This window comes from Phytophthora infestans, genomic scaffold, assembly GCF_000142945.1.
Source record: "Phytophthora infestans T30-4 supercont1.21 genomic scaffold, whole genome shotgun sequence".
NCBI lineage: Eukaryota > Oomycota > Peronosporomycetes > Peronosporales > Peronosporaceae > Phytophthora > Phytophthora infestans.
This window is the reverse complement of record NW_003303738.1, coordinates 954,209-980,532: the sequence shown is the minus strand read 5'-3', so window position 1 is coordinate 980,532 and position 26,324 is coordinate 954,209. Positions and strand designations below refer to the sequence as shown.

Sequence of the window (26,324 nt, the reverse complement as noted above, 5' to 3'; positions counted from 1 at the left end):
CTTCCTCGCGAGTTTGGTCGGCCATTTGCTGCTTGATTTGGGCCGTCTTGTGTGTGCGCGCCATGTTCCTTCCCTTAGTCCGAGCTGCCGCGTGTCAGTTCTACGATTGAGTGGCTGGGGGCGGAAGGAAAATAATAAATTGTGGGAAGAAAAATAAAATTCAATCCTTGGAAATATCTGGATGTTACACCTGGAAAAAATGTAGCTCGAATCTCTGGGCTCAAAACTTGCTCTAAAATAAAAAATACAAGATCGATTTGAGGCAATTTTTGGTGAAGAATTACAAATACATACTGAAAAGACACATTAAAATTAAAGAAAATGGGATAATGTATTTTCGAGTTAGACTCCGATCGTACTTAAGACAACTTAGTCACTCGCTGGACGTGGGGGAGCCGCACATTACATCAACCAAGTGCATCATGTCGTTCCAGCTTCGTCGTCTCTTCGGAGGTCTACGCGTGAATGCGGGCCAAACGGCCCGTCGCGGCCTCGAGGACTTCTTCCCAGTGCAGAAGGTGGCAGGCGAGGGCGCCAAGGCCAGCAGCCTGACGCAGGTTCCGGCCAGTGTGGGCTCCAAGCAGGTGGTCGTGGGTGGCGACTGGAAGGCCTGGATGTTGCGCCAGAAGAGCACCGACGACCTGCACAAGCTCTGGTTCGTGCTGCTGAAGGAACGTAACGCTCTTCTCACGGAGCTTCAGCAATGCCGCGCCAAGAACCTGACCATGCCCAACCCGTCGCGACGGACGAAGGTCAAGAAGTCCATGGCTCGGATCAAACTCGTGTTGCACGAGCGCAGTGACATCTACAAATCCAACCAGGCCAAGAAGGCTGCGGAGCAGTAATTAGAACGGAGATCAAAAGGTGACACAATACAGATGACGGGGAGTGAGCTTGTCCTAGTTCGGCTATGGCTAAATTTTGATCATCGATTATCTAAAGACGCCGACCTTAGATGGTCTAGTCTGACCATTTTATGGTAGTACGCTTGAGGCACTGAGTACACTTACTCAGTGCACGTACAGATCTTCGACAAACAACAATAAAATAATTCGGTGAATGCCGATTTTCCAGCATCAAAGCATTGAATATTTCTAACGTCTCGTTAAGCCAGTATCAAAAGCAAACCACTACAGCTATTAATTCGTTATAGACCTGCCGCAGTCTTGGACAAATCCAGGTTCTTCAGCCAGCGCTGGAGGATGCTAATCACTTCGTCCTTCTTCTCCCATAGTAGCCAGTGGCCACCGCCGTGCACCAGTTCCTGCGTGAGATTAGGCATCACGCGAGGCATGCCTGCAGCCAGCTCAGGTTTGAGAATAGGGTCGTCCACAGCGCCAACGTAGAGCGCTTCATGTTTGATCACACGAGGCAAGTCCTTCTCATCCTCAAAGTCGCGCTTGCGTTGCGAGTAGTAGCTGCATGATCCGAAGAATCCCGAACGCGAGTACTCGGCTACGTAGTAGTCCAACTCAGCGTCCGACAGCAACTCGGAACGCTGCGTGTACACGGAGTCGGTGGAGTCATTGACGTCTTCCACCATCTTTAAAAACTCGAAATCCTCCGCGAACTCGTCGTATTTACGATATATGGCCGTGAAAATGCGACGCGGATCCTTATCAAGCAGTTTAGCCGCTCGTTCCGAGTCTCCGAGGAGCTTCATGTACGAGAACTGAGGGATCGCGGGGATGAGCTTGTCGTACTCCACGCAGGCATCGCCTTGCGGGAAGTACGGCGTGCAGATACCACATGCAGCGATAACGCGCTCCGGGTGGAACAAACACATGCGCCAGATCAATGCACCACCCCAGTCGTGGCCCACAAACACAGCGCGAGGAATGTTGAGAAAGTCCAGCAGTCCGGCGAGGTCCCCCGTCACCTTCTCGGTGCCGTAGCCTTCGACGGTTTGGGGAATTGAGCTGCGACCGAATCCGCGCAAGTCCGGCGCGATGACTCGATGCGTTTTAGACAGCGCTTGGATCTGGTATCGCCAACCGAACCATAGATCGGGCCATCCGTGGACGAGCACGACCGGGATGGCGTCGCGAGGACCGACGTCGATATAGTGTAGCGTGATGTCATTGCCGACAGGTGCGTAGTTGTGCTCCCATTCGTCCCAGAAGTGAGATGTCGGGGCCATGGTTGTTGCTGGTTGACGGCGCGTTCGTTAATGCCGGACTCCGCGTGCAGCTTGCCGCCCGATGAAAAGTGTCAAGTCAACAAGAACGGATGCCATCCGTATTCTTCTACGGGTCTGGCGCGTAAACACGCTGCTGGCCGATCCTGCGAGATGTGGCGGTTGTCAATGTTGAAATTCAGATGCAGCGTTCTTATTAATACGAATATCTGGCCCTCACGTGTATTAATACCATTCGTAAATTCAATTGCTGCTCCAACTTACAAGTGGAAACTTCGATGGCATCGACGCAAAAGTGTATCTTGGTCCAAGATTCTTGGATGGACAGGTAGGTAGCTTCAACATGTCATGACTGCGATATCGGATTGCGATCATAGCTTTGCAATACAGTCGTGCACCTCCAATTCGACACCGGTATCAGTCGATACCCTGCCAGATTTTAGGATTACGCGAATCGGATGCGCATCGACTCATTCACTTCCGTCTTTCTCTGCAGACATGATCTCTTAATTGCAAGTGCGTTTCACTAGCGGCCTTGGGCTCATAACCAGAAGAGGAGTGGGTTCACTAGCTGCTGGTCAGAACCAGGAAGAGAGTCAACACCGGCTTGGCGGCAAAAACCACCTTTTTGTGTTTCTTGTTTTAATTTATAAAGTTTTGCTGAGGTTGTCTCGTAACTGTTATCGTGGAGATCAGTACACAAAACTTTATAATTTTACAAAAAATAATACCTATAAGTATAAGTTCCGCGCATCTGCTCCATATGTATACCGGTAATAAAACGCCAAGCGGGCAGCCGCACAGTCCACAATTCAAAATCCCGTCATGACGTCGCCTGAGTCCTCCTCGCCCACGTCCTCCAAGCGTACCATCTTCGTGTCCTCGCGTAAGAGCCAATTGGCCATGGCGCAGACGAATACTGTCATTGCTATGCTGGAGGAGCGCTTCCCGGACCTTCAATTCGTGGTAGGGCAGGAGGACACTGTGGGCGACCACGTTGTGCACTTATGCCCTGGCACTGTTGATATGGTCCGCCCTGTCGAATTGGAGGTGCACGACTGTATTGTCACCGTCTTCCTCGGGGTGGGTTAATTCTTTTCTGCGACGCATTTCACGTTATTAGAACTACTTGTAGGATATTAAAGTGGCATGAAGGTGCACGCTTTCAATCTGCCGTGAGTGACGGTGCGCTATCAAGAGCTGAAAATCAATTAAGCTTCATTCTTCAAAGCAACGAGTCCGCAACACGTTCCTTGTTCCAATTACAGCAATGGTATTCAGCTCCTCTATGGATTCGGTGTGTGCAAACCGTCTCATTTCTGGGACGAATGGGAGCACAACTACGCACCCGTCGGTAATGACATCACGCTACACTACATCGACGTCGGTGCTCGCGACGCCACCTCGGTCGTGCTCGTCCACGGATGGCCCGATCTATGGTTCGGTTGGCGATACCAGACCCAAGCGCTGTCTAAATCGCATCGAGTCATCGCGCCAGATATGCGCGGATTCGGTCGCAGCTCAATTCCCCAAACTGTCGAAGGATATGGCACCAAGAAGGTGACGGGGGACCTCGCCGGACTGCTAGACTTCCTCAACATCTCTCGCGCTGTGTTCGTCGGTCACGACTGGGGCGCTGTTATCACGTGGCGCATGTGCATGTTCCACCCGGAGCGAGTTATTGCGGTGTGTAGTGTTTGTACGCCGTACATGGCACCGTCAGACGTGTACGTGGATACAAACACGTTAGTCCGCGCCGTTCCTCAGTTTTCGTACATGAGTTTACTTAGCCAGCCCGTGAAAGCTGCCAAGTTGCTAGATGTTGCACCACGACGGCTGTTTACTGCCACGTTTAGGCTCTACACTGATATTGATGCATCTCTCAGCTTTACTGAGCTGCTTCGTGGTGTACCAGAATCACAAAACCCAATTTTTACGAACCCATCCAAGTTACTGAACCTAGCAGAGCTGGATTACTACGTGGCGGAGTATGAGCGCTCGGGTTTTGCAGGAGGTTGCAACTACTACGCAGCACGCTTTATCAACTTCAACGACGAGCGTGAGCTTCCTCCCTCCATCTCACACAGAGCTCTCTTGATCAGTCCAGCGGAAGATCGTGTTCTTAAACCGGAGATGGCAGCTGGCATGCGCAAATTAGTCCCGAATTTGCGCCAACAGATCGTGGCAAATGCCGGACATTGGGTTCTTTGGGAGCAAAAGGACGAAATTACGAGGATCCTGCAATAGTGGCTGGACCAAATTTGCGAGTTGCCGCTTATTGCGCCCTAGTTGCAACTTCCAACTTGCAAACAAAAAAGCAACTTCATTTTTCAGCTACGATAATGCAACATACACTTTTCTTCCTCACACCTGTACATCTCTGTTTATAGCTTGCTACGAGTATCTCCAGAAGCCGGGAGCTTGTCCAGCCACGCCTTGAGAATTGCATTCACTCGCTTCTTCTGCTCCCACAAGACCCAGTGACCAGCGTCGTTCACAACGTGCGTCTCCAAATTAGGCAGAAAACGATGCATCTTGCTCGCCAACTCGGGTTTAAGTACGTGATCATTCGCCGCAGCAATGAATAGCGCAGGGTGGTTGATGATTGGAGACATTCCCAGTTCGTCCTTGAAGTCAATCTCTCGAGTTGCATAGTATTGGCACGTGCTCTGGAACTTGGAGTGTTTGTACTGGTCTACATAGTACTGAAGTTCCTCCTCTGAGAGCATCGCTGACCGCTGAGTGAAGATCGGGATCGCTGGAGCTCGTCACGCCTTGAAGCGTACCGATAATCGGCATCTTGCCGTCTTCCAGCGTCGGACTCATCCTCCGAGTGTTTACGGAACCCAGCCAGTAAGGAGCGACGTGGAGGCAGTATCCACATCTTGCCCGTGTTTTCGGCATCTGCCAATATTTTCTGGTAGGAGAAATACGGGACTTTGGCAACGACAACGTCCAGAGGCATCAGGCACTTAGCTGGCGGTGTGTAGGCGGTGCACACAGCACCGACAGCAATCACGCGCTCAGGATGATAAAGACACATGCGCCATACCTGTTAGAAATAAGACATTTGGTTAGAAATTCCGTCCGTTGCTGTATGTAAATGTAATCTTACCATTCCTCCACCCCAGTCGTGACCGAGAAGCACCGCTTTCTCAATGTTCAGACCATCTTCGAGTTGCCAGCAAAACAACCACGTTAGCCACCTTGAAATTTAGTTGTAACTGATAAAACACTTGCCCAAGAGTGCAGCCAAGTCATTTGTGACGTTCTTGGCGCCATAAGCTTCGACGTGTTGCGGCGTGGAGCTCTGACCAAAGCCACGGAGGTCTACACAATATAATAGCTATCAGTTTTGCAGGAATTTGATTCCACAACGCAGAAAATCGCTACGAACCAGGTACAATGAGACGGTAGGACGACTGCAACGCTTGGATTTGGTGCTGGGACACACATTAACAGTTAAATATCTTGAAAATTATATGATTTACATCGCTCGTACCCTCCACCCGAACCAGAGATCGGGCCAGCCGTGCACCAGCACAACGGGCAGTGCATCCCGGGGCCCCACATCCACGTAGTGCAGAGTGATGCTCTCTGCTGTGCGCATGAACGCGTGTGGCCACTGAGAGGCTAGCGATGCCATCCTGTAAGGAAAACAGCAAATGTGAAATTGAAAAACTTGAAGCACGTTGAAGTTCGCTTACGTAATACAGCCGCTCCGTATTTGTCAAAACTGAATACCGGATTTGCCATTAAAGTTTGCACACACTTGCCAAAGGGCACAAAACATCGGTAACCCCCATGACTATTCTTACACGACGAGCGTAACCTTCCCGGTGTCGCCTGTTACCTTAAGGGATAAGAGCGGAAGACGACAGATATTACCTCGGGTAGCTGTCCATCTGCATCTTTTAATTGTTGTTGCAGCAGTGTTGGTCTTTACCAGAAGCAACTTGTTTAAAACCTTTATGGCTGGTCCGCGCATCGCCCAGTCCTCGACGCTGATAAGCACCTACGCCCAGCAACAAGAGGAGGACAACATGTTCAGGCAGCAAGACCGCTCCCCTGCAGGTGAGACCTTCGAGACCGTCGTGTCGTAACGCTGTGTCCCCAACTGACTCGCTTCTCGTCGTGTTGTGGGCTCTCAGTCTACATGAGGGTGCCGTTCTCCACTAGGCCCAAGAAGGTCGCGAGCTCCGTGACCGACAGCTTTGATCATCCTGCAACGTCCAAGCCCCCACCAATCGGTGGCAAGATCCTCGGTCGCCCTGTCAATCGACCGGCGGCCACAGAGTCGTCAATGTCCCGCACATCATCCGCGACGTCGACGTTAGCTTCGTTGACGCGTTTTCATTCGCGTCAGGCCAATCAGTCGACACCCAGCAACAGCTCCGTCCGAGAGAAGAACAACGACGACTTGGATTTCGGCAACAGCACGTCGCTGAATCTACCGTCTATCGGAAACAGCGAGCGGCCGAAACTCACACCGTCGACGAGCTCTGCGGCTTCTAGCAACATTGTGACGTCACAGGCGACCACAACGTCGATTCCATACCCGGCACGTGTCAGTAGTGGCAGAACATCATCCAGGAATGAGATGGCAAGAAAGAGACATCCTCGAGGACTTGTGGGTCTTCAGAACCTCGGCAACACTTGGTGCGTTTGACTCACACTGTTGCCATGTTGTCAATGCTAACGTTGCTGTCCTATTTTACAGCTTCATGAATAGTTGTTTGCAGTGTGTGAGCAACCTCCCGGCGCTTGTCAAGTATTTCCATCCTGGCCTCTATGCGCGTGAAATAAACGACACGAGTCCTACGAAGGGTGCTCTTGCCACTGCCTTTGGTGACCTCATCAAGGCCTTGAGGACAGGAGACAAGTTCACTGCCACTCGGCCAGTTGAGCTGAAGCGTGTGATTGGCAAAATTGCGTCTCGGTATACAGGGTACGACCAGCAGGACGCGCAGGAGTTTTTGCGTTTCTTGCTTGACGGTCTGCACGAAGATCTCAATCGTGTTAGAAGGAAACCGGCGTATTACGAGATCAAAGACCGACCGGAGGCCAAGGACAGAGATGTGTCGGACGAGTACTGGAAGTTCTACCTCGAGCGGAACGCCAGCACCTTGTCGGAGCTTTTCTGTGGCCAGTTGCGGTCCGAGATTCGCTGTGAAACTTGCAATCACCGGTCGCTGTGTTTTGATGTTTTTTGGGATTTATCTTTGCCTGTACCCAAAAAAATCGGCAAAAATAGTACCATGCGGATATCCAGTGGGTTTTTCTCTGGAGGTAGAACCGCGTCGGCTTCAGGAGATACAGCAAGTGCCATGTCCATTCACGACTGTCTTAAGGCGTACACAGAGCAGGAGTTCCTCGGCGACGACGCAGCCTACTACTGCCAAAAGTGTAAGACACATCGGTCGGTGGCTAAGAAGATCTCGGTGTATCGACTGCCGAACGTCTTGGTGCTTCACCTTAAGCGCTTCTCCTACTCGACTTTCAGTCGAGACAAAGTGAGCACAAGCATCAGCTTTCCGGCACAAAGTCTCGACATTGCCGAGTACTGTGCCAGCGACGCTGTTGTCGATGGCAGCACACTTTACGATCTTACGGGTATCGTACATCACATGGGCTCGCTTAATGGAGGCCACTACACGGCTGAGTGTCTTAACGCAGACACGCAGGAGTGGTTTGACTTCAATGACGGCTCTGTGACGGCTATCAAGAAGCCCGAACTCTACAGCTCCAGCGCCTACATGCTCTTCTACCAACGACGAGAAGAAAAGTCCCTTACCATTTGAAATTTGTAATCGAGTTACTCTAAAATGGCAATAGAGCACTCCGTGTCAAGTGCTTTTACAGTACCGATACCCATTTTGCTGTCAAACCAGCGAGCTAAATTGCCTTTTTGCAATCGAACAGCAAAAAGCAAAGTCCGATGCAAAGGCAACAAGATGGTGAGTCCTGGTAGTCCGACTCACTGGTAACGCAACATTACATGTACTGGAGAGGCGTCACTGCAACCGCAATACGACAAGACGACAGGAAATAATGCAACCTTATCGCCTATTATAAAGCGACCACAAAAACATATGGTCTCTGGTAATTTATAATAAATGACGTGGCCACGTCGTCGCCGTCATCAATAGCAGTGTAAATAACGCCACAACATCCTAAATTTAGAGTTATTGAAACAGCATTAAATGCGTGTGCACCACACCTGGGTGTGTTTCTTACACTACACTGTGTGGAACACATTTTTTCACACTTAGCAAATTTTTAAAGGATCCAACATCGCAGCAAGGATGGACGGAAGGTCGCTCGCTCGGGAGCTGGTGCGCGCGCGCATTTACGAGCTCATGGACATGAAGAACACGCTTGAAAAGATCGGCGCAAGCCTCGTGAAGATACTAATAGCTCAGATGGAGTTACTGTCACGCATTGAGGTGAGCGAGGAGAGCATCTACGTGCTGGCGTCTGAGATTGCCAATTCTGGTGCGAGTCAAGACGGGCACCTATCCTTCGGAGCTTAGCTAGAAATGGCAGTCAACAGATTGAATGGGTAGTATGGTAGTATGCTAGCGGTTTTTGTATTAACGGATAACACAGCTACATCTACCTACTTCAGTTGCTGACCAGTTTCTCATTAATAGACTTCGTATTATCCACAGTGCGACGAGCCATACGGATCTTGCTCGATTTACAGAGTATTATCCACAGCATTCGGAGACGCATAGCTTCCACATCATTCTTGGAAACGTTTCTGCATTGCCAGCGAAGATTCGCGGTCACATATCTGTAAGCTTGGGCCACAACAAACACGCCACAGCTTGAGTAGTCGGGTTGCTGTGGAACTTCAATCCACTCAATAGGGTCTATGCATAATTTTGCCGCAGGTGCCGATGCCTTACTCCATCTCGCCACAAAACCACAAAGCCCTTCCATAACTGAGTTACCATCGCCGTCCTTAACACCGTTCCAAACCACCTCCATGTCCCCATGATAACCTTCGTCAATCAGGGGCTCATACAGGTAGGGATGCACATGTAATGTGTCCTTGGCTTCAACGTAGCGTAGCGTAGTTATTATGATACCCCAGTGGCTTTCGTTCAGGTTGACAGGTTGAATCATGAGCTTGGTAGAAGTGATACGCGTGTTTGGTGTCTTTGGCCATCCAACAGCTGCCGTCAATGATGACAGGACGTAGCAATCCCGCATCGTGCTTCCAATGAATTCCAAACAGAAGTCAATTGGGCTATCATTCAGTTATCCTCTACAGAGTCCACCAACAACGTTCCGAAGGCGATGCAGGCCTTACCCGACCGTGTCGCGTATTCAGAACTCAGTCGACTGGATGCAAACTTTGAAATCACCTCGTTTGCCATGGTGCAGTGTCGCTCCTTTACAGCATCAACTGATAGCCCACTCGTTTCAGTCTCCACAGCAGATAGATCCACATCGGAGTTTACCTTCCGCCAGTTTTTCTCCAACCATTTCCGATCTTCGAACCATGCTTGTACCTTGGCCTTTACCGCGTAGAATGTAATTGCAGCTCCCTCGTATTGTCTAGTACAAATCACAGCTCACAGTTATAGCAACCACAATATGACGACCATAAAAAGCAACCATACGAGAATGGCAACCTTACCCGCTGGATTTTCAAAGTTTGGGGTCGATAGAAGCCACGAGATCGAGCACGAGTCCTTGTTTCTTGATGCGGTCGTCGAGTGAATCTGGGTGACGTTGCTCGGACTTAGCTGTCTTGATTGAAGCTTGCATTGACCGCGTGATGTATCCAGGGATTACAAATGGGTGCATGTACGTAGCTGGTCGTACAGCTTCCCAGCTGCATTCGATTGTGCGACCCCTGAGGTGCGCATCGTCTAGTTGGACAGGGTATTTGTCTATCATGCCCGCCACAGCTCTGACATTCTCTGTGTTGCGAGCCCAAACGACAAACTCGTCAAGCTGTACGGTAAGATCGCTAGGGTATTTGTGCACGGCGAGACGAGTATGAACTGAGGTAAGCTTTGTCTGTCTTAGCTGCTTCGGATTTGATCGTTGTCTCCCTCGGGTCTTCGGCTTTGAGACGTTTATGATATCCACTTGCCGCGTAGGCATCGCTGGGTCGGTAGTTGGGATGTACAGCAGATTCACCAACCTCACAATTTTCGACTTTATTGTAATCAACTGCATTCTCGTAATCATCTGCATTCTTGTTATCAGCTTCATCCGTGATGGACACCGGCGATTGTGCCTTGCTCACGATTATGGGCTTCCGTGACATTTCTATAGCTTTCTGCGTTGATGAGACGTCCTCACAGTCGCTGCTACCGTCAGTGTTGGCATCCATATTTTGTAGCCCCTCCATAATACTAGCAGTGACCACTGCATTTTCAAAATCAAACAAAGAATCCATGTCTTCATCAACGTCTTCATCGTTGTTGTTGTCTCTACACGGAGTCGAAGCCACTTTCCTCCCTCGTAATCCAACTTCAACGGTTTCTTTCCAATCTTGAAGCTCTCGATAAAAATCAGCACTGGCCAATTCGGACAGATGCTGGAGCAGTGGCTCTAGCATTGCCTTTGCTTACGAGTACTTTTCACCAGATGTCAGGACAACTTGGTTTGCACGTTCGTCCCGGCGCAATCGAACAAATACAACCTCTTTCTCACTATCGGATGCCGCATGTGATTGTTTCCATTCGAAAGGACGTGAACCTTCGTACACGTTCGGCAACCTTATCGGTCTCGGCAACCTTAGCTTTGACATATTGACAATTGGTTGAAGCGCATCGGCTGCTAAACAGAGCTCTTCTTTGGTGTCCAACGCGTCGAAAGTACTCCATCGTTCGTGGACAGAGATTCCAGGTAGCACATTGAAACCATGGCCATGGCTGGCAACATGCATGAGATGACAGCACGGTAAGTGGTGGCTTGTATAAAATAAGCAGGTACAGGTCCACTCAACGTCGTCACACTCGTATTTGTGATGACCTCCATAAACATCCCATTTCGAAACGGATACTTTGCGCTCGCAATTTGTGCTTTCAGCTCGGTTCACGAATTTTTCCCATTCTCTTTTCACCAGATCCAACACAAACGGAGAGAGCCTCCTTGATATGGCCCTTAAAAATGTAGGAGCCGTCTTGGGCAATCGAGAGGAAGAATGCTGTTTCCCGATTTCAGATGTAATCTGCCGTGTGATGATCATCTGGTGCTGAAGTAAACCCGCCAACGTCTTGTCAATTCTGGTCTTGAGGCCAAGAAGCATCTTCAAGTATTTCCAGTTACACTCGATCCTGTTAGTTGTCGTATTACCAGCAGTAAAATGTTTTTCGCGTTCATAGTTCGACCACATTTGTCGACACGAATGTCAATTTTTCTTAAAATACGCAAAGAAGTTGCTCCTCCTTGACTTTTTGCAGTATTTCTTCATTGCATCATATGCAGATACATACGCGTCTTGTGTGCGGCTGCCAGTAACCACAACAAATGAGTGAAAAGGCAAAAGAGAAATTTGCTGACTGTAACGCACCAATACAGCATCTTCGTCAGCAACTCGATAGGTTCTTCTCTCTGTGCCATCTTGAGCTCAAATACTTTGCGTTTCATCACTTTTTCCCGGTATGTAATGGCGTGGAATTGACAGAGTAGCACCTGTGCGATCGGGAAAGCAATCCTCTAGCACTTGCCACTCTACAAAATCTTTGTCGATAACCACACTCGTGACGTCTTTCCACTTTGGATTTTTGTCCTTGAAATAATCCAAGATCGTTTTAATCGTGACAGCGCTCTCACTGAGGACAATAAAGTCAACCACTGGGAACCCTCTACCCGTACACGTAGTGACAACCAAGCTCCCTACACAACAGTAGCAACCAAATAAGATTCAAGGTTGCTGTAAAAAATTAAGGTTGCGCTTAAGGTTGCTATAAACATAAGGTTGCTTTTTTGAACGTACCTAAATGGTAGCCAAGATTGTTCGTTCCGTGCGTGAAGTCCATCGTCAAGGTTTCACCCCACCGCTCAAACATCATCTTTTGCACTTTCGTTTGCATGATGGCTCCACAGGTGATGTCCATCTGGTCCTGGATAACGAGCACATCGCTACCTTCAATCTGTCGAAGAGCATGCAGCAAGTCTTTCATACGATCCTGAGCGGAATCTGGCCCCATGATACTTCGGAGAAGATTTCTGGTTTGCTGTGGTGTCACTTTACAATCTTTACAGCGTAGGACATTGCATACCAGTCGGCTAGATTGAATAATACCACCCATCATAAAAAATGAACAACTAGCCAATGCGGTCGTTCAAGAAATTGGTGATGTGGGTAGAAGAAACACGCGCATCTGCCAATGTTTTCACATCCTCCAGATCTTGTTCGTCCAGCGGCAGCGTCGCCGTTGTCAAGTAGCTTGAAGCTTGTGTTCTGCTGTTGTCGTGCGAGTGGGTGTGGTTCTGAAACAGCAACAAGTTTATAGATGTCAGCCGGATTCTATATCACGCACACATTAATAATAAGTCTCGAACCTGGTTTCGTAGCACGATTTCGTAGTGATTGCCCGAAACGCGACTCACGGTGGCCGTTAACCGTGCTGTGCATTTGCAGTACCGCTGCTTTCGATTGCGATGCCCCTTGGACCTTGATTTTTGGGATACACCGTGAGTGCACCGGTAGATTCTTTCCGAATACTCAAACGAAGTAGGGATTTGTGCTTGATGCGCGCTATATTAAAACAAAATAAGAGCATTCCTTTTCATGAATATATTTAGACAGATCACACCAGTAAAACAAGCGTACGTGCTGTAAGACGCCGTTCGTTCGGAGCTCCGCACACGAAACTTTAAATTCTTCTTCTCCATGTATTTCTTGAATTCCTTTTCAAAATCAATCCACGACAAAAGTGGTGCCTTCGGCCTGAACGGCTCCACCACGTTCACTATTTCGTCCTCACCACCACCGTTCATGGAGTCCATCTCTTCAAGGTGCTTACTTTTTCGGATTCTAGGCGTGTAATCTGCAGTGGATTTGGGCAGGCGTGTAAGTCTGGATCGCTCACGCTGTGTACCTTCCGCCGGACCCGATTGTCCCCAAACTTTCTGCTTCTTGGAGGGACGCGGCAGCGACTGCAGGTGTGGTGACTCGCGGATTAACTTCTCTTTCTTCGTAGAGGCTAAAATAACAAATTAAATATAAAAATACCTTCGCTAAATCAACCACAACCGCTTTAAAGCAACTTTACCTGCGTGTGTCTTCTCGTTTCTCTTTTTCTTTGTCTTCTTGCGCTGCACACGAGCTGCAAAACACACCACAATGTTAATATAAGTAATTGCCCATCGCAAAAAATTAACATGACAGCAAACGTGCGTACCAGCGTTCAATGATAGATCACTCTTTGACTCCGAAAAAGAATCTTCCCCTTCCGCGTTGCTATCCTCCTCGACCGCAGACGCATCCTCGTCTCTGCTATCATCGCTACTGCTGTCGTTGGCGTCTTCGATGCCAATTACCGCATACAGATCTCGCGATGTAACGGGGTACGTAGCCCTAAGTGTACCCTGGTTACATGAAGTGTGACACTTCACACTTCAGGAGTGTGACACGTCATACTCCGAGATATTTGGTACAAGGTACCAAGGTCGTTCAAAGCCAACCATTGGTTAAATGACATTGCATTTTTATAGGTAACTAACAGTTTGTATTAAACCCAAACTTAATCTACCTATAAATATACTCAGTTTACAATCTACCTTATTTGGGTCACTTCGCTCTCTTTAATAAAAGAGGGGACCTGTGAACTGCCGTTCACTGAGAGTTTATATACTCTCGGAAGATAACTTCCTCTAGCGCAAGGTGCTGTGTGACCCCGTCAAACTTGGTAGCACTCGTAGTCAATCCACGCCACCGCGGGTAGACTACCTGAACCTCTCCGTAGTTCGTTGCCATAGGCAGGAACGACTTCTCCCATATGAACGACTCTCAGTTCGAGTCGGTTCAGAAGATGGCAGGCATCTTCGGGATGGAGGCCCTGCAGAGCCTGGTGGTGCCAACACCGGCCGGGCAGCTCGAGCGCGTCAATGCGTTTGACGCGTACGAGCAGGGGCCCATCGCGCATGTGCGGGAGAACCTGCAGGCTCCGGCGGCGGAAGCAAATCCGCCTCACCCGAAGCTGCTAATACGGCTGAAGGTTAAGCCGTATGAAGGGAAGGAGGGCGAGAACCTTCACTTCTGGGCCCGAGAAGTAGAGCTCGCAATGGACGAGGCTCTGATCTAGATCGAGCAACTTCGTGTTGCTTTTGCACTCTCCAACCTTAGCGGCCGTGCTAAGAGTTGGGTGTACACACGGGAGGCAACATCTCCTGGATGTTTCACATCCTGGGCTCAGCTGACTGAACAGCTCCGAGCCGCATTCCTCCCGGCGAACTACGAGTACCGCCAGCGTTTGCGCTTCCTCGCGTGTAAACAAGGAAGGCGCGAACTGCACGAGTATGTGCAAGAGATACGGGAGCTCACGGCGTCCCTAGTGGGAAACCCACTCAATGAACACATCAAGATGACTGTGTTCATGGACGGCCTTCGAGTGGGCCCCGCACGCACTCAGCTGTTCCGGGTGCAGGCAAGCACCCTTGAAGAGGCGATTCAAGTGGCTCTTCAAGAAGAGTACAGCCATCGCCAGGCGCGTACGCCGGCCTCAGCGTGGCCTGGGAGCTCCTTGTCGGCTCCCGGTCGAACAAGCCCCAACGGACCAGTTCCCATGGAACTCGGGTCAGCCGAACAGCGTGACATCCGCTGCTTCGGCTGTGGGAAGATGGGCCACTTCAAGCGCGACTGTCCCGCGGAAAGACTCCGCAGACGGTTCTTCCCCAAGTCCGTCCTCAAGGGTCGCTGGCAGAAGCCAGGATCCCGGGGACAGGGGAACGCAGGGAACCAGTAGGGGCGGGGCGCCCTACTGGGGAAGAACTAAGTCTTCGTGATGGGTGCGCGGGTGGCGCGTACCACGGGGACTTAGCTTCTGAGAGTCTTCGCACTCTCGAATCGGCGAAGAGCAGCGGCGGGTTGCTCGTAGTACACGGATGTGTACGGGGATACGATCATCCCTTTAGAATCTTGATTGACTCTGGGGCGTCGAAGAATTTCGCACGCCGCCAGACGGTTGCTCGTAACAGCAACAAGTTGTCCGAAGCTTTGAGAGAAAGCAAGGGCAACGGGACGGTGTCAGTGCGACTGGCCGACGGGAAGGTCGTCACTGTCCCCAACGTCCAAGTGGATCTGGCTGTCAAGTTTGAAGACTTTGACAGCCTCGAACAGTTCACTGTTCTCGATATGGATCCATATGATATGATCCTGGGCATGCCCTGGATTGAGAAGCACGAGCCCTGGATCGACTGGCGAGGCAAGGCAATCGGTGCCAGCCGCCCTGCGCAGTCCGACAGAGCATTGGTGAGTCATGTTCCCACCTCTGTCAGGACCCGGGGCGCCCGCGAGGGCTGCCAGGGTACCAAAGCATCCGGCAGATGCTTGGGAGTCGTCGACGTATATGACGACTCCCAGGATGTTTTGATGGTGGCCGCGCCCAGAAGAGGCGTCGGCCAAGTGGGTAACTTAGGTCCACAGGGTAACTTAGTTCCGCAGACAGCTGCAGCTGTCATGAACACTGAGAACAGCGTGTTCAGAGTGGGTAACAGAGTTCCACTCACGGTCGCCCAGACCTTAACTGAAGAGGAAGGCGTTGAACACGCTTCCTGTGTGGGTAACACAGTGCCACACGCGGTCGCCCAGACCTTAACTGAAGAGGAAGGCGTTGAACACGCTTCCTGTGTGGGTACAACAGTATCACACGAGGCCACGAGTGCCTCGGATGTCGTAGCGACGACATCCCTAGACGTGGGCAGCAAAGCTCCCCGTCACAGACGCCGTCGGCAAAGACACCGCCGCCGCCTCAAGTCGGATCCGAACTTTGTTCCGATCGACGTCGCTTCAAGCGACTCGGAGTCCAGGGCCCGGGCTCCTCCGACAAGGCCGGTGGAAGAGTGTTATCACATCTTCGATGGCGAGACAGGTTTACCCGTCAAGGCATCTGGTGTCCACTGGAACCGTTGCCAGAGGTTGCGGAGATACTGAACCTCGAGGAAATGACGGATGAGTCTTTCCTGGCCAACATCAAGGCTGGAGAGATTGCTGAGATGGTACTCATGAGACCTGAGACCACTCAGGAGGAGCTGAACTCCTCCTCTGTCTTGGACGAGAACGTCCTGGAAGACATGAACAAGCAGCGTCAGGCGCGCTTGGTTTCTGAGATTCTCAAGAACCCCAAGGATCCGGTGTATCCTTTGGTGACGGAGTATGCGGACGTGGTGAACAAACACCCACCGACCCAACTCCCACCGGATCGAGGCGTACGGCACGAGATTGATCTCGTGCCCGGCACAAAGTATTGTGTCACGAGGCAATGGCCTCTCCCGCGCGAGCAGTGCGAGGTCATTGATGCCTTCTTCGCCGCGAAAGCGAAGGCAGGCATGGTGCGGGAATCGAAATCCCCGCACTCGACGCCGACTTTCTGCGTTCGGAAGCCGAACGGAAAGTGGCGTCTGGCTCACGCTTACAACAAGCTGAACAACGCAACGGTGCCGGCCCAAACACCGATCCCACGAAAGATTGTGTTGTTGAACAACATGGCCGGGAGCGTACTGTACAGTGCGCTGGATTTGGTAGACAGATACTACCAAATCCTGATGCGAGAGAGTGATGTGGTGTAGTAGAACACACAAATATCGTCAGATGTGGATTCCTTACACAAACCACAACGAATCGCCGAGTTAGGTCGGCGGTTTGTATGGCCTGCGCAGAGGGTGGTCCCCTCGCGGTCCGGCCCTTCCGGGACAGACGAGTGGCTCGCTTCCACCCGGTTCCGACTAACCAAGTCAGATCACTTCCGAGGCTCCGCCGAGTTTGGTTCGGCTGAGCTCGTTCACAACCCTGTGCCCTCCACCAAAGGATGGGCGACGGCGCGCGAGCGCTTTTACAGGTCACCGAGCGCAGAGGCTGCTCAGCTAGAAGTGTTACGGCACCCGGGCTATCTGACGTACCGGCCCGCTGAGTATGCGGGACTTTCTTCGCGCGTAGCGAGACTTTGTCCTACCCGGACCGACCTAATCTCTTGGCGCTACCAGTCAATACTCTACAAGCTATGCCTCTCGAGTATTGACGGCAGGCATAATCCAGCCCTATGCAGGGACTTACCGGAAAAGTGTACACTTGTCTTGGACTAGGAAAATTCTGCTCTGTTATCTTCTGGGAGCCTTTTCGGCTCCTCCTATTTAATCCTATGCTTCTCATACAAATATCTAGTGAAATGTAGTCGTTTCGGATCTCTACCGACTCTTCAGGCGGCCGTTGAGCTCAGCGGCTATCCGGATAGCATATCCGGACAGATCGCCGAGTACTTACCGTGATCCTTGGCTCCTAAGCTCTGGGTTATCAGACCGAGCCGATTCTTGACCTAAAGTAGGGCGGCGTATGGTCGAATCTGGAAATCCCTACACCACAACTGCCCCGGTTATGATACGAGCCGAGCTGGTGAGTGTCTTAATCCTTCATTTTGTTCTGCCACCGTTGGTCCGTACTCGGCTGATGACGTCTCGCGGCTCCCCACCACCTTCTTTGGTACGTTCGTTGCTTCCGCTGTCACTCACTTGGCAGCTCCTTACTCTTAGCATGTTGTTCTAGCACAACCCGTGGAACCATCCTTCTTCTCCCACTCCTCGTCGAGGTGAAGGCGTGCCAGCTGAGTCGATTCCTCGACCCGTCGGTACTCGTGGGGTCAGCGACCGGCATGAAGCTGGGCTGGTCGACCTGACAATTTCCCATGAGTCTGACGCGGAGTCGGCGGGGTCTTCTCGCGTGCGCCTTCCTGGTCCACCGAGCTTGCCAGGCGACACCACTTCGGGCGCCACCAATCAGCCAAGCTCGGCTGCTCCAGTGAGTCTTGACTCCCTAATGGCCAGAATTAACGAGCAAGGGCATGATCGCCGAGAAGAATTGACCTTCTTGGCGAGGCTCATGGCTTACGGATTCACTCGTTCCGTGGAACCCTCCGATCCTGTACAGCGGCGAGCGATTTTGCATGCTGCTTCCGCGGGGGAACTGTTGGATATCCTGAAAGGCAATTACGCCGCTCTTGATTACCCCAAGATCATCGGCGATCTCCAAGCTGACAACCAAGCTGTTCAGGAGGAGAACCGCGCATTGACTCGGCGACTGGACTCGCTTGCTCTCAGCAATGTCGACTTGTCAACTCAGCTCTCGTCGGCTCAGCAGCAAGTGTCTCGATTGGAGGCTGCTGCCAAGCAATCGGCTAATCTCCTCGCGTCGCTGCGGAAGGCTGTAGCTCTGAGTGAGGCGAAACTTGCTCGGGCCATCGCAGCTGAGCAGAGCAAGGTCGACGCTGCGTTGAGTCAGGCCCAGCTCCACCATCAGCAAGTCTTGGATCGGGACGCCGAGATCGACGTCCTTCTTCGATCCATTTCTGAGAGGGATGCGGCGTTCGTCACTCTTCAGGGCATCGCTTCCAAACACTTCGAACAGCTGCAGGAGTCGGTGCGGTTGTACAGTTCCACCGGTACTCAACCCTTGCGGCACGCTCAGTCGGTGATCGCTGAGCAGCGAGCGGTGATCTTGCGACAGAAGCGGCTCATCCGTCGGAATGGTATTATTCCGATGCACGATCCTCACATGGCTGCTGCTGCTGGCGGTGGCTTGCAAGTTCCTGGGCTTGATCCGTCCGACCTTCTCCTCAACGCCCGGCTGTGTCGTGTCTTGGAGTCTCGCTTTCCTGAGGTTCTCAACATTCCCGCTGGTGAAACTCGGCGGTTGGAGTTGATTGTCCATCCTCGCCGAGATGCTCCAGTGGCGAGTTCCGTTATTGGTCCTGGTGTGGTTCCCTCAGCTAGTCAAGGGTCTTCGACGACTTCATTGACATACTCGGCTGCGGCTCCAGTCAGCTCGGCGGCGGTAACCACTCAGGCTGAGCCGACTCTTGCTCAGCTTCACCGTACGCCTTTGGCAAACTTGACCTCGACTCAGCAGCTTCGGCGTTATGCCAACCCCAAGTCTCCCACAGCCGCAGGTCCTCGTCATCGTACGCCGGCGCCGCATCCGCCTCAGCCGTTCGCTTGTCCACTCCCCGGAGAGGATGGACACGAGGCTATCAGTGCCCTTTTGCACTCAAGTTCGCCTCAAGCTACTGCATCCGATGGAGGAAGGCCTCGCTCTGGAAAGTCCCGTCGTCGGACTCGGCGGAAGAAGATTCGTCACCTTCAGCTGAGTTCTGCTACTCAGCCCGGCTGTCTCTGCTCGCTCTGAAGACGACGGTGACGCTTCGAGCGAAGCTGAGTTTGAGTTTGAGTTGCCTGAGCCGCCCGCCGACACCGTTCCTGCAGTCGCTTCGACGACTTCGGTGGGTTCTTCGTCTTCTGGCCCTCCGGTGACTTCGTCGGTCGCGGCTACTCGCCCACCGCCGATATCTTCATCTGATGTCGTGGCCTCACTGCCTGTCCCGGCTACGAGCGTGGGTGCCCCAGGCTCGACTTCGCCCATCTCCGCTGGGTTGCCCCAGTCGAGCGCACCACTCAGCGTCGTGCTAACGGTGGTTGGACACTCCCAGTCGCCCTCTCGGGGTCTGAGCGTATCCACCACGCCGACTGACTTAGTGACTCCGGCCGTGAGTGTCCTCAGACCGTCTCTCCCTGTGACCACGGCCGTGTTGACGTCCCCATCTGGGCGTCCTATTCGGAGATCGGCTGCGACCGCCCGTACTGTGACTGCTCAGCTGCTTGAGGATCTCGACGCGTCTGACGACGAGGTGTTAGGGCCTGGTGATGGTTCTGTACCGTCCACCGGCTCGACAAATCCTGCCGTTGGGTCGCTCTTGAATCCCATTTCCTTATCAGAGCACTCGGCTGGCAGTCCTTCCGGTTCCGACTCAGCGACCGCAGATGCTCGTCGTTCCGCCCAAGCGAGAGATCTTCATGCGGCGATCTTTGGTTCTGACGATGAGATGAGTGATGAGTCTTTGCCGCCGAGTGATCGCCCCTCCTCGCGGCCTTCATCGAAGGACTCTGGTGACGGGACGAGTTCTGCCTCTGCGCCGGCTTCAGGGAAGCAGCAGCATCGCAAGCGTCGTGCCTCATCGAGTCCTACCGGTCATCGGTCGAAGCGATCCAAGAAGCACAAGAAGCACAAGAAGACATCGACACCACAAGCATCGGCAGCTTCCGTCGACTCCTGATCCAGCTCCGGCTCAGTCCATTCCGGCTGCTCCTTCGCCGAGTAGGCTCCCGGTTATATCGATTCTCGCTCAGCCGAGTTCGACTGCCTCACGTCCGGCGGCTGTGGTCGCACTTCCCAGCGCTCTTACACTTCCGCTGGCGACGTTACGGACTCAAGCCTCGCAAGCGGTGTCCAAGGATTGTCGCCTGACTCTTCACATGGCTCAACTCCGCGAGGTACCATTCATGCATTTCGGCTCAACTCGTTGTTGGAATGCATTATTGGATACACTGAGCGGAGGGGTGCAGATGGAGCTCGTTGGGGGCAAGCGTCGTGTGCCGTCTACGCCGTGTTCTCTTGACGGCATTCGAGCTTTCATGGACGTTTTCGACCCGAGCCATCCATGTCAGCGTCTTCGGCGGATGCTCCCCGAGCTTCCTTTCTTCTTTTCTCCGTCGATACTGGAGGAAGCTCGGCGGTGTTTGGCTTCTTTGACCCGACCTCGAACTTTGATGCAAGTTCTTGGAGATATGTGGGTGAAGCTTCGCGGCGACAGTCCCTTGGACTCGGCGGGGAGGCCCATCCAGACTGACGGCCAAATGACTCGTTACTTCGTAGCTCTCTATGAGCGTCGTCATTGGATCGTCGAGTCGAGTGTGTTGATGGGTCTCCACCCTGACGTTAACCCGGCTGCCACGCCCGCCCAGCTCGCTGAGGTATACGAACTGTGGCTGGTGTACAAGCGCGAGCGCAAACGTCGTAGTGACACCTTGCGATCTCTGGTTGTTGCTGTCTACGACCAGCTTTACTCGGCGGTCACTCAGAAGCTCGGCGATGAACATGCTCCTCTAGTGGACGCAGAAGTTTATTTCGATCCGTCCGTTCCCCATTACTCTCCCGTTAACCTTTCGTGGGTTCCTTCCGGGAGAGATTGGGTCCAGTGTGCTCACGATGTGGATCTAGCCGAGCCCTGGCGAGCTTGGTGGCTGACTGACCCGGCGGTCCATCCATACAATACTTGCTTCCGCGCTCGGAACGTGGACTTCTTAGTTTTCGCTCCGCGCGGTATGGATCCTCAGGTTGTTGACGACGCGATTGAAGAAGATTTCGATCTTGCTGAACAAGCGCCTCCTGCCTATGCCCCAGGTGCTCCACCTCGGCTGAATCGTCAAGGCATCCATATCTTCACTGGGTCTTCGATCGGTGAGCTCGGCTCAGATGGCGAGCGTGCGTCTGATGACGACTCGGCGGACGATGGGTTGGGTTCTCCCAATCTCCGAGGCGCGTCTCCGAGTATGTCTCTGTTCGGCACCCCACTCCCCAGTGGAACGGATCCTCAGCCCACTTCCGCCGCGTCGGGTCCTGAGGCACCTGATTCGGCATCAGCTTCGTTGGCTAGCTCGGCGATGATACTTCTTGCCACTGCTGCGAATGTTGCATCTCCTTCCGCAAGTTCCCAAGGGGTGACGTCTGCTCCGACGCCACGTCCCCAATCGTCGAGTTCGCTGAGCTCTTCCCAGTTGTCTCCGTCGGGTTCAACTCACTTGGAATCCGGATCGCCGACTTTTTAGTTTTCTTCCTTTGACTGGGCGTCCCGTAGGTATCGTTCAGGACTTCATTTCGTAATTATTCAGTATATGTAGTTTCGACACAGTAGCATTCCATCTCAACTCGGCCTGTGTCGTCCGCCGAGTTGGTGTAACTTTTGGTGCAATAGCTGTTAATCCTCATCTGCAACTTGCACCATTTGCAGACGGTTTTCGCGCTTCTTCTGTCGTAGATAGTCAAACAGGAGACCTCCGCATGACAAATTCGACAGTGGTTCCCAAGTAGGCTCATCGTAGCCGACCCACTTAACTTTAAACTTCCGTTGTGATCGTGACGTACTTGTGGATAATGGTAGCTCGTCGTCGAGAATTGCTTCGACTTCATACTGGTTTGTACGTGTGTCTGGTTCCCAGCTGTCTTCAGGCAGTAATTCTTCATCAAAGTCAAATCGCTGAGTCTCTTCGAGGTCGGCGATCAGCCTCGTCTTTGGTCTTCCGCCGAGTTCGGTGACTGCCTTCAGACGTGATACATGGACCACTGGGTAGAACCTATATCCACTCTTGTCGGGTAACTCCAATTCATAGGCGAATTCTTCCACCTTCTTCTTCACCCTGAATGGTCCATGCCATCGGTGGGCTAACTTCTTGGTCAGGCCCGACTTGACTCGCTCCATAAACAACCAGACTTGATCTCCTTCTTTGAACAAGGATTTGGTGGATTCATCGCCTGGTTCTGCAACTTCATCTTCGTCATCTGCTGTGTTGGGAATGGATCTTTTCTCCTTCTTGCTCAACGCTTCGTTGTGCTCTCGAGCTCGTCGTGCTTTCTCTCGCACTTGGAACTCAGCTGCTAATCGAAGTGCCACTTCTCGTTGTCTGTTCGCTTCTCGGCGCCACTCGACTGCGTCCGCCGAGTTGACTGGGCGTCCCTGTCCACGTCGTATCGAACTCGTCATAGCCTTGAGCGTAGACTTGGCGTCCCAACCATGCACCAGATAGAAAGGGGTTTCTCGCCGAGTCGAATCTCTTGAGTTGTTTATAGCATGTACCATCTTCTCGGCGATGTCATCCCAGTCGGCTTGAAGTGGGTCTTCCACGTAGACCCGTATAGTCTGAACCATTGTCTTGACTGACCTCTCTTGTTGACCGTTGGCTTGTGGTCGGTAACTCAGCGTAGCTCTTGATCTCGACTGCATCATCTCGGAGAACTTTTGGAAAACTTCACTCATAAACCTTGGATCTCGGTCGTGCCGTATCAGAGACGGAGCCCCGAACTGCCTGAAGACGCATTCCTCAAATACCTTGGCCACTTCGAGTGCTCCGGTGTCATTCATAGCCTTAGCGATAACGAACCCCGTGAAGTGGTCCTGGAACAGCAGCAGTGCAGTATTGCCCCGCTGAGTTCGAGGAAGGGGAATAACGAAATCCATTGACACGACTTGGAATGGATGGTCTGACACCACATTTCCCGGCGAATAACCTCTCAACTGTGGCTTGCTCTTACTGGTATTGCAGTCTTCGCAGGCTCTAACATGTTTCACCACGTCGGCGTACAGACCAATCCAGTAGTAGTCGGCTTTGACTCGGTGATAAGTTCTGACGATGCCTTGATGCCCTCCTTCGATCGAGTTGTGGCAGTTATGAAGTATTTCGTCGACCATGGTTGGCGGTATCACCGATCTCAATGAGAGGTTCGGTTCGCCGAGTTCGCCTAGTCGGCGGGCTTCATCTCGGCGGTACAACAGGCCGTCTTCGCTGAGTACAAAGACTTCTGCGACTTTGCCGGCATTCTGAGCTCGCCGGTGTGTAAGGTTCTCCACTTCACCTCTCAGGTACGCCTTCAGATCGGCCCACCTGAGTTCTTCATCTTGTGCCTTCGCGATTCGTCGTCTCCGCTCAGTCTGTACCGTCACTGGATCAATGTCGTTGGCATTCTGAGCTGTCTGGACTGACTCCATCTGCGACCTTGTTTCGACATTCGGGGTCGTGTGGTTAGTCCGCCGAGTCGACGCCCCGCTGACTTGTTCGAATTCATCTCCACTACTTTCAAACGCGGATTCTCCAGGATTTGTAGACGTGGCTTCATGATCCTGACTTTCTCCTCTTGCTCTAGCCGAGTCTACATCCAGCTCGTCCTCAAAGTGAACTCGGCGTACTCGGCTACGAGTGACTGCCGTGACAATCGGTGTTTCCGCTGGGTTGCCTGTGACGTACAGTTCTTCGGCTACTCGGTTAATCATTCTCAGCTCTGCTTTCCTATCCGCCCCGAGAATTACTCGTCCAGCTTTAGCTTCCAGTGCTTCTGTAGCGAGAGAATCAGCCGCTGCGTTATAGTGTCGCGCTATGTGTCGATACCGGACCGAGTTGAGTTGTTTCGTGAGATCCTTGTGTCGAGCTAGCTCCACTTGCAACGTTTCCTTCTTGCATGCTATCACCCCCATGGATTGCTGGATTGCAAGCCGGGAGTCACCCACGATAATCAAATCAGTTATCCCTCGGTCAATCGCCGCCAAGACTCCATTGTTCATGCTGGTGTACTCGGCGATGTTGACTGTGGTGGACGACAGGTACGCACTCGCAGCGATCTCAATGTCCCAATTCGGAAGGCGCCACAGTATCCACGAACAACTGCCATACCCGCCGTATTTAGCCGTCTTCGCTGAGCCATCAAATGACAGCACGCATCCTGCAAAGTCAGCTGGTATTCGGGCATATAGCAGCGCTGGGCTTATTCTTACTGTCGCCGAGTTCTTGAAGGGAGGCGCGAGGTATTTCAGGGACTCGTTGCAATCATCCTTAGGATCTGTACCACTGAAATGACCTGCGTTCTGCGAAGCTGTTTCTTCATCCACAGCGCGTTCTAACCTGTAGCCAGTTCCGCCGGGGTCGAACACCATCGTCGCCGAGCTCGTTACTCCGATCTCAGTTCCAGTACCTCTCAACAGTGATACCTCTGATAAATCATAGGTGTCGCCCGCGTCAGGGCCCGTATTCGCTGAGTTCACTGCGATGGCCGATCTGGCCCCTGCGTGCTCAAACTTGTCTCCGAGGTAGATGGTATCATCGTCGTGCTGTCTAACCACTTCCGAACCGGTTTCAGCCTCCATAGTCTCCAACGCTGAGTCCGCCGTAGCTGGGTCGTCGTTCGGCTTTACTCCTTCAAGTAGTAATACCTCCCGACTATCATGGTCCTTCGTCGCGTTGGAGTGCTCATCCGCTGAGTTGGTTGTGACGGCAGAGCTGACTTCCGTGCGTGTAAACGCGCCTTCAGTATAGCTGATATCCTGACGACATGCTGTAACCATGTCCGAGGCACTCTCAGTGTTTAGATCTTCTGACGTCGAATCTGCCGCCGCCGACTGGATAATGCAGGTTTCCGGTGTACCCATCGCTGAGTTCACCACGGCTGCAGAACTTGGTCCTATTATTCCGTACTTGGCTCGGTTGTCAGCAACGGGTTCAACGTCACATAGGGCTTGTTCCGAGCGTTCTTCAAGGCCTCCTGCCGTTAGAGCTGAGTCTTCAGTCGCCGACGCGTCTTCCGTGGCCCTTACTTCACCTGTTCCTTCGACCGCTGAGTTCGTGTTGACGTCAGAAATGGCGCCATCGTCTTCAAACTTGGACAGCTGATAGAAGACATCTTGGCCATCGTGTAGCACCGACGTATGGTCCGCTCGGACATCTTCCAGCTTGAACGCTGAGTTTATAGCCGGGTCACCCCTTGTCACCCCTGAAGTCGATATGACGTCTGCGTTACCGCGACGCGTCTCGTAGTCGCCGGCTTCAGTGTCGGCTTCGATCCTTCCCCAGCGTTCGGCGCATGTTAACTCTGGTCCACTCTCCACTGGAGATCGTCTTTCCACCGCCGTCGGAGTTGGGTATTTTCGTCTTTCCACAGCTGGCGGCTGGTGTGACAGCCAGTCGTCGTACAGTCGTTGTTCTTTCTGCAGCAAATCTTTATCCATCGCCGACTCAAAGGCCAATATCTGCCAGTCACGGTACTTCGCCGAGTTCACGCGGACATATCCCTCGTTGGCCAGCACTCCGTGTGGTTGCCATTTTATCACATAAAAGTGAGGTGGGCACCAGACTGACGTCTGTCGTACGTTCGTAATCAGGACATGGGTTGGTCTTCCTCGGCGATTAAAAACAACCGTTGGAATCCAACCCTTCGTCCGTCGCACCCATAGGTCATGCGTCGACTCACTGGGTTGTCGCCTGGGTAATTTGAACTCAGCGGTCATTCGACTTTCGATCGTCAACCCGTCTGGTGGCCCGCATGGTACATTTGGTCCGAACTCGGTCTTGGTCGGTGCATTACTTGACCGGACGAGTGGTATCACCATCTCATCGGGTAGCTTGACCGCCG

At 52.3% G+C, this 26,324-nt stretch overlaps 5 protein-coding genes across 5 annotated transcripts; 3 read left to right on the top strand and 2 right to left on the bottom strand.

The window, feature by feature from the left end:
- Positions 1-389: 389 nt before the first annotated feature.
- Positions 390-902, top strand: PITG_11923 (mitochondrial 39-S ribosomal protein L47, putative; the record flags this gene model as incomplete). The annotated part of the gene is made up of 1 exon (XM_002901347.1): positions 390-902. One exon carries the CDS (start codon positions 423-425, stop codon positions 843-845), a length of 423 nt encoding a protein of 140 aa, XP_002901393.1.
- A 245-nt stretch (positions 903-1,147) lies between these two features.
- Positions 1,148-2,140, bottom strand: PITG_11922 (epoxide hydrolase, putative; the record flags this gene model as incomplete). The annotated part of the gene is made up of 1 exon (XM_002901346.1): positions 1,148-2,140. The coding sequence occupies one exon, from the start codon at positions 2,138-2,140 to the stop codon at positions 1,148-1,150; it is 993 nt and encodes a 330-aa protein (XP_002901392.1).
- Positions 2,141-3,494: 1,354 nt separating this feature from the next.
- Positions 3,495-4,384, top strand: PITG_11921 (epoxide hydrolase, putative; the record flags this gene model as incomplete). Its single annotated transcript, XM_002901345.1, has 2 exons — positions 3,495-3,576; positions 3,624-4,384. The coding sequence occupies 2 exons, from the start codon at positions 3,495-3,497 to the stop codon at positions 4,382-4,384; spliced, it is 843 nt and encodes a 280-aa protein (XP_002901391.1).
- Positions 4,385-4,521: 137 nt separating this feature from the next.
- PITG_11920 (epoxide hydrolase, putative) lies at positions 4,522-5,784 on the bottom strand (the record flags this gene model as incomplete). The annotated part of the gene is made up of 6 exons (XM_002901344.1): positions 4,522-4,832; positions 4,874-5,189; positions 5,253-5,308; positions 5,378-5,467; positions 5,535-5,580; positions 5,640-5,784. 6 exons carry the CDS (start codon positions 5,781-5,783, stop codon positions 4,522-4,524), a joined length of 963 nt encoding a protein of 320 aa, XP_002901390.1.
- A 324-nt stretch (positions 5,785-6,108) lies between these two features.
- On the top strand, positions 6,109-7,938 carry PITG_11919 (ubiquitin-specific protease, putative; the record flags this gene model as incomplete). The annotated part of the gene is made up of 3 exons (XM_002901343.1): positions 6,109-6,211; positions 6,289-6,796; positions 6,858-7,938. The coding sequence occupies 3 exons, from the start codon at positions 6,109-6,111 to the stop codon at positions 7,936-7,938; spliced, it is 1,692 nt and encodes a 563-aa protein (XP_002901389.1).
- Positions 7,939-26,324: the final 18,386 nt, after the last annotated feature.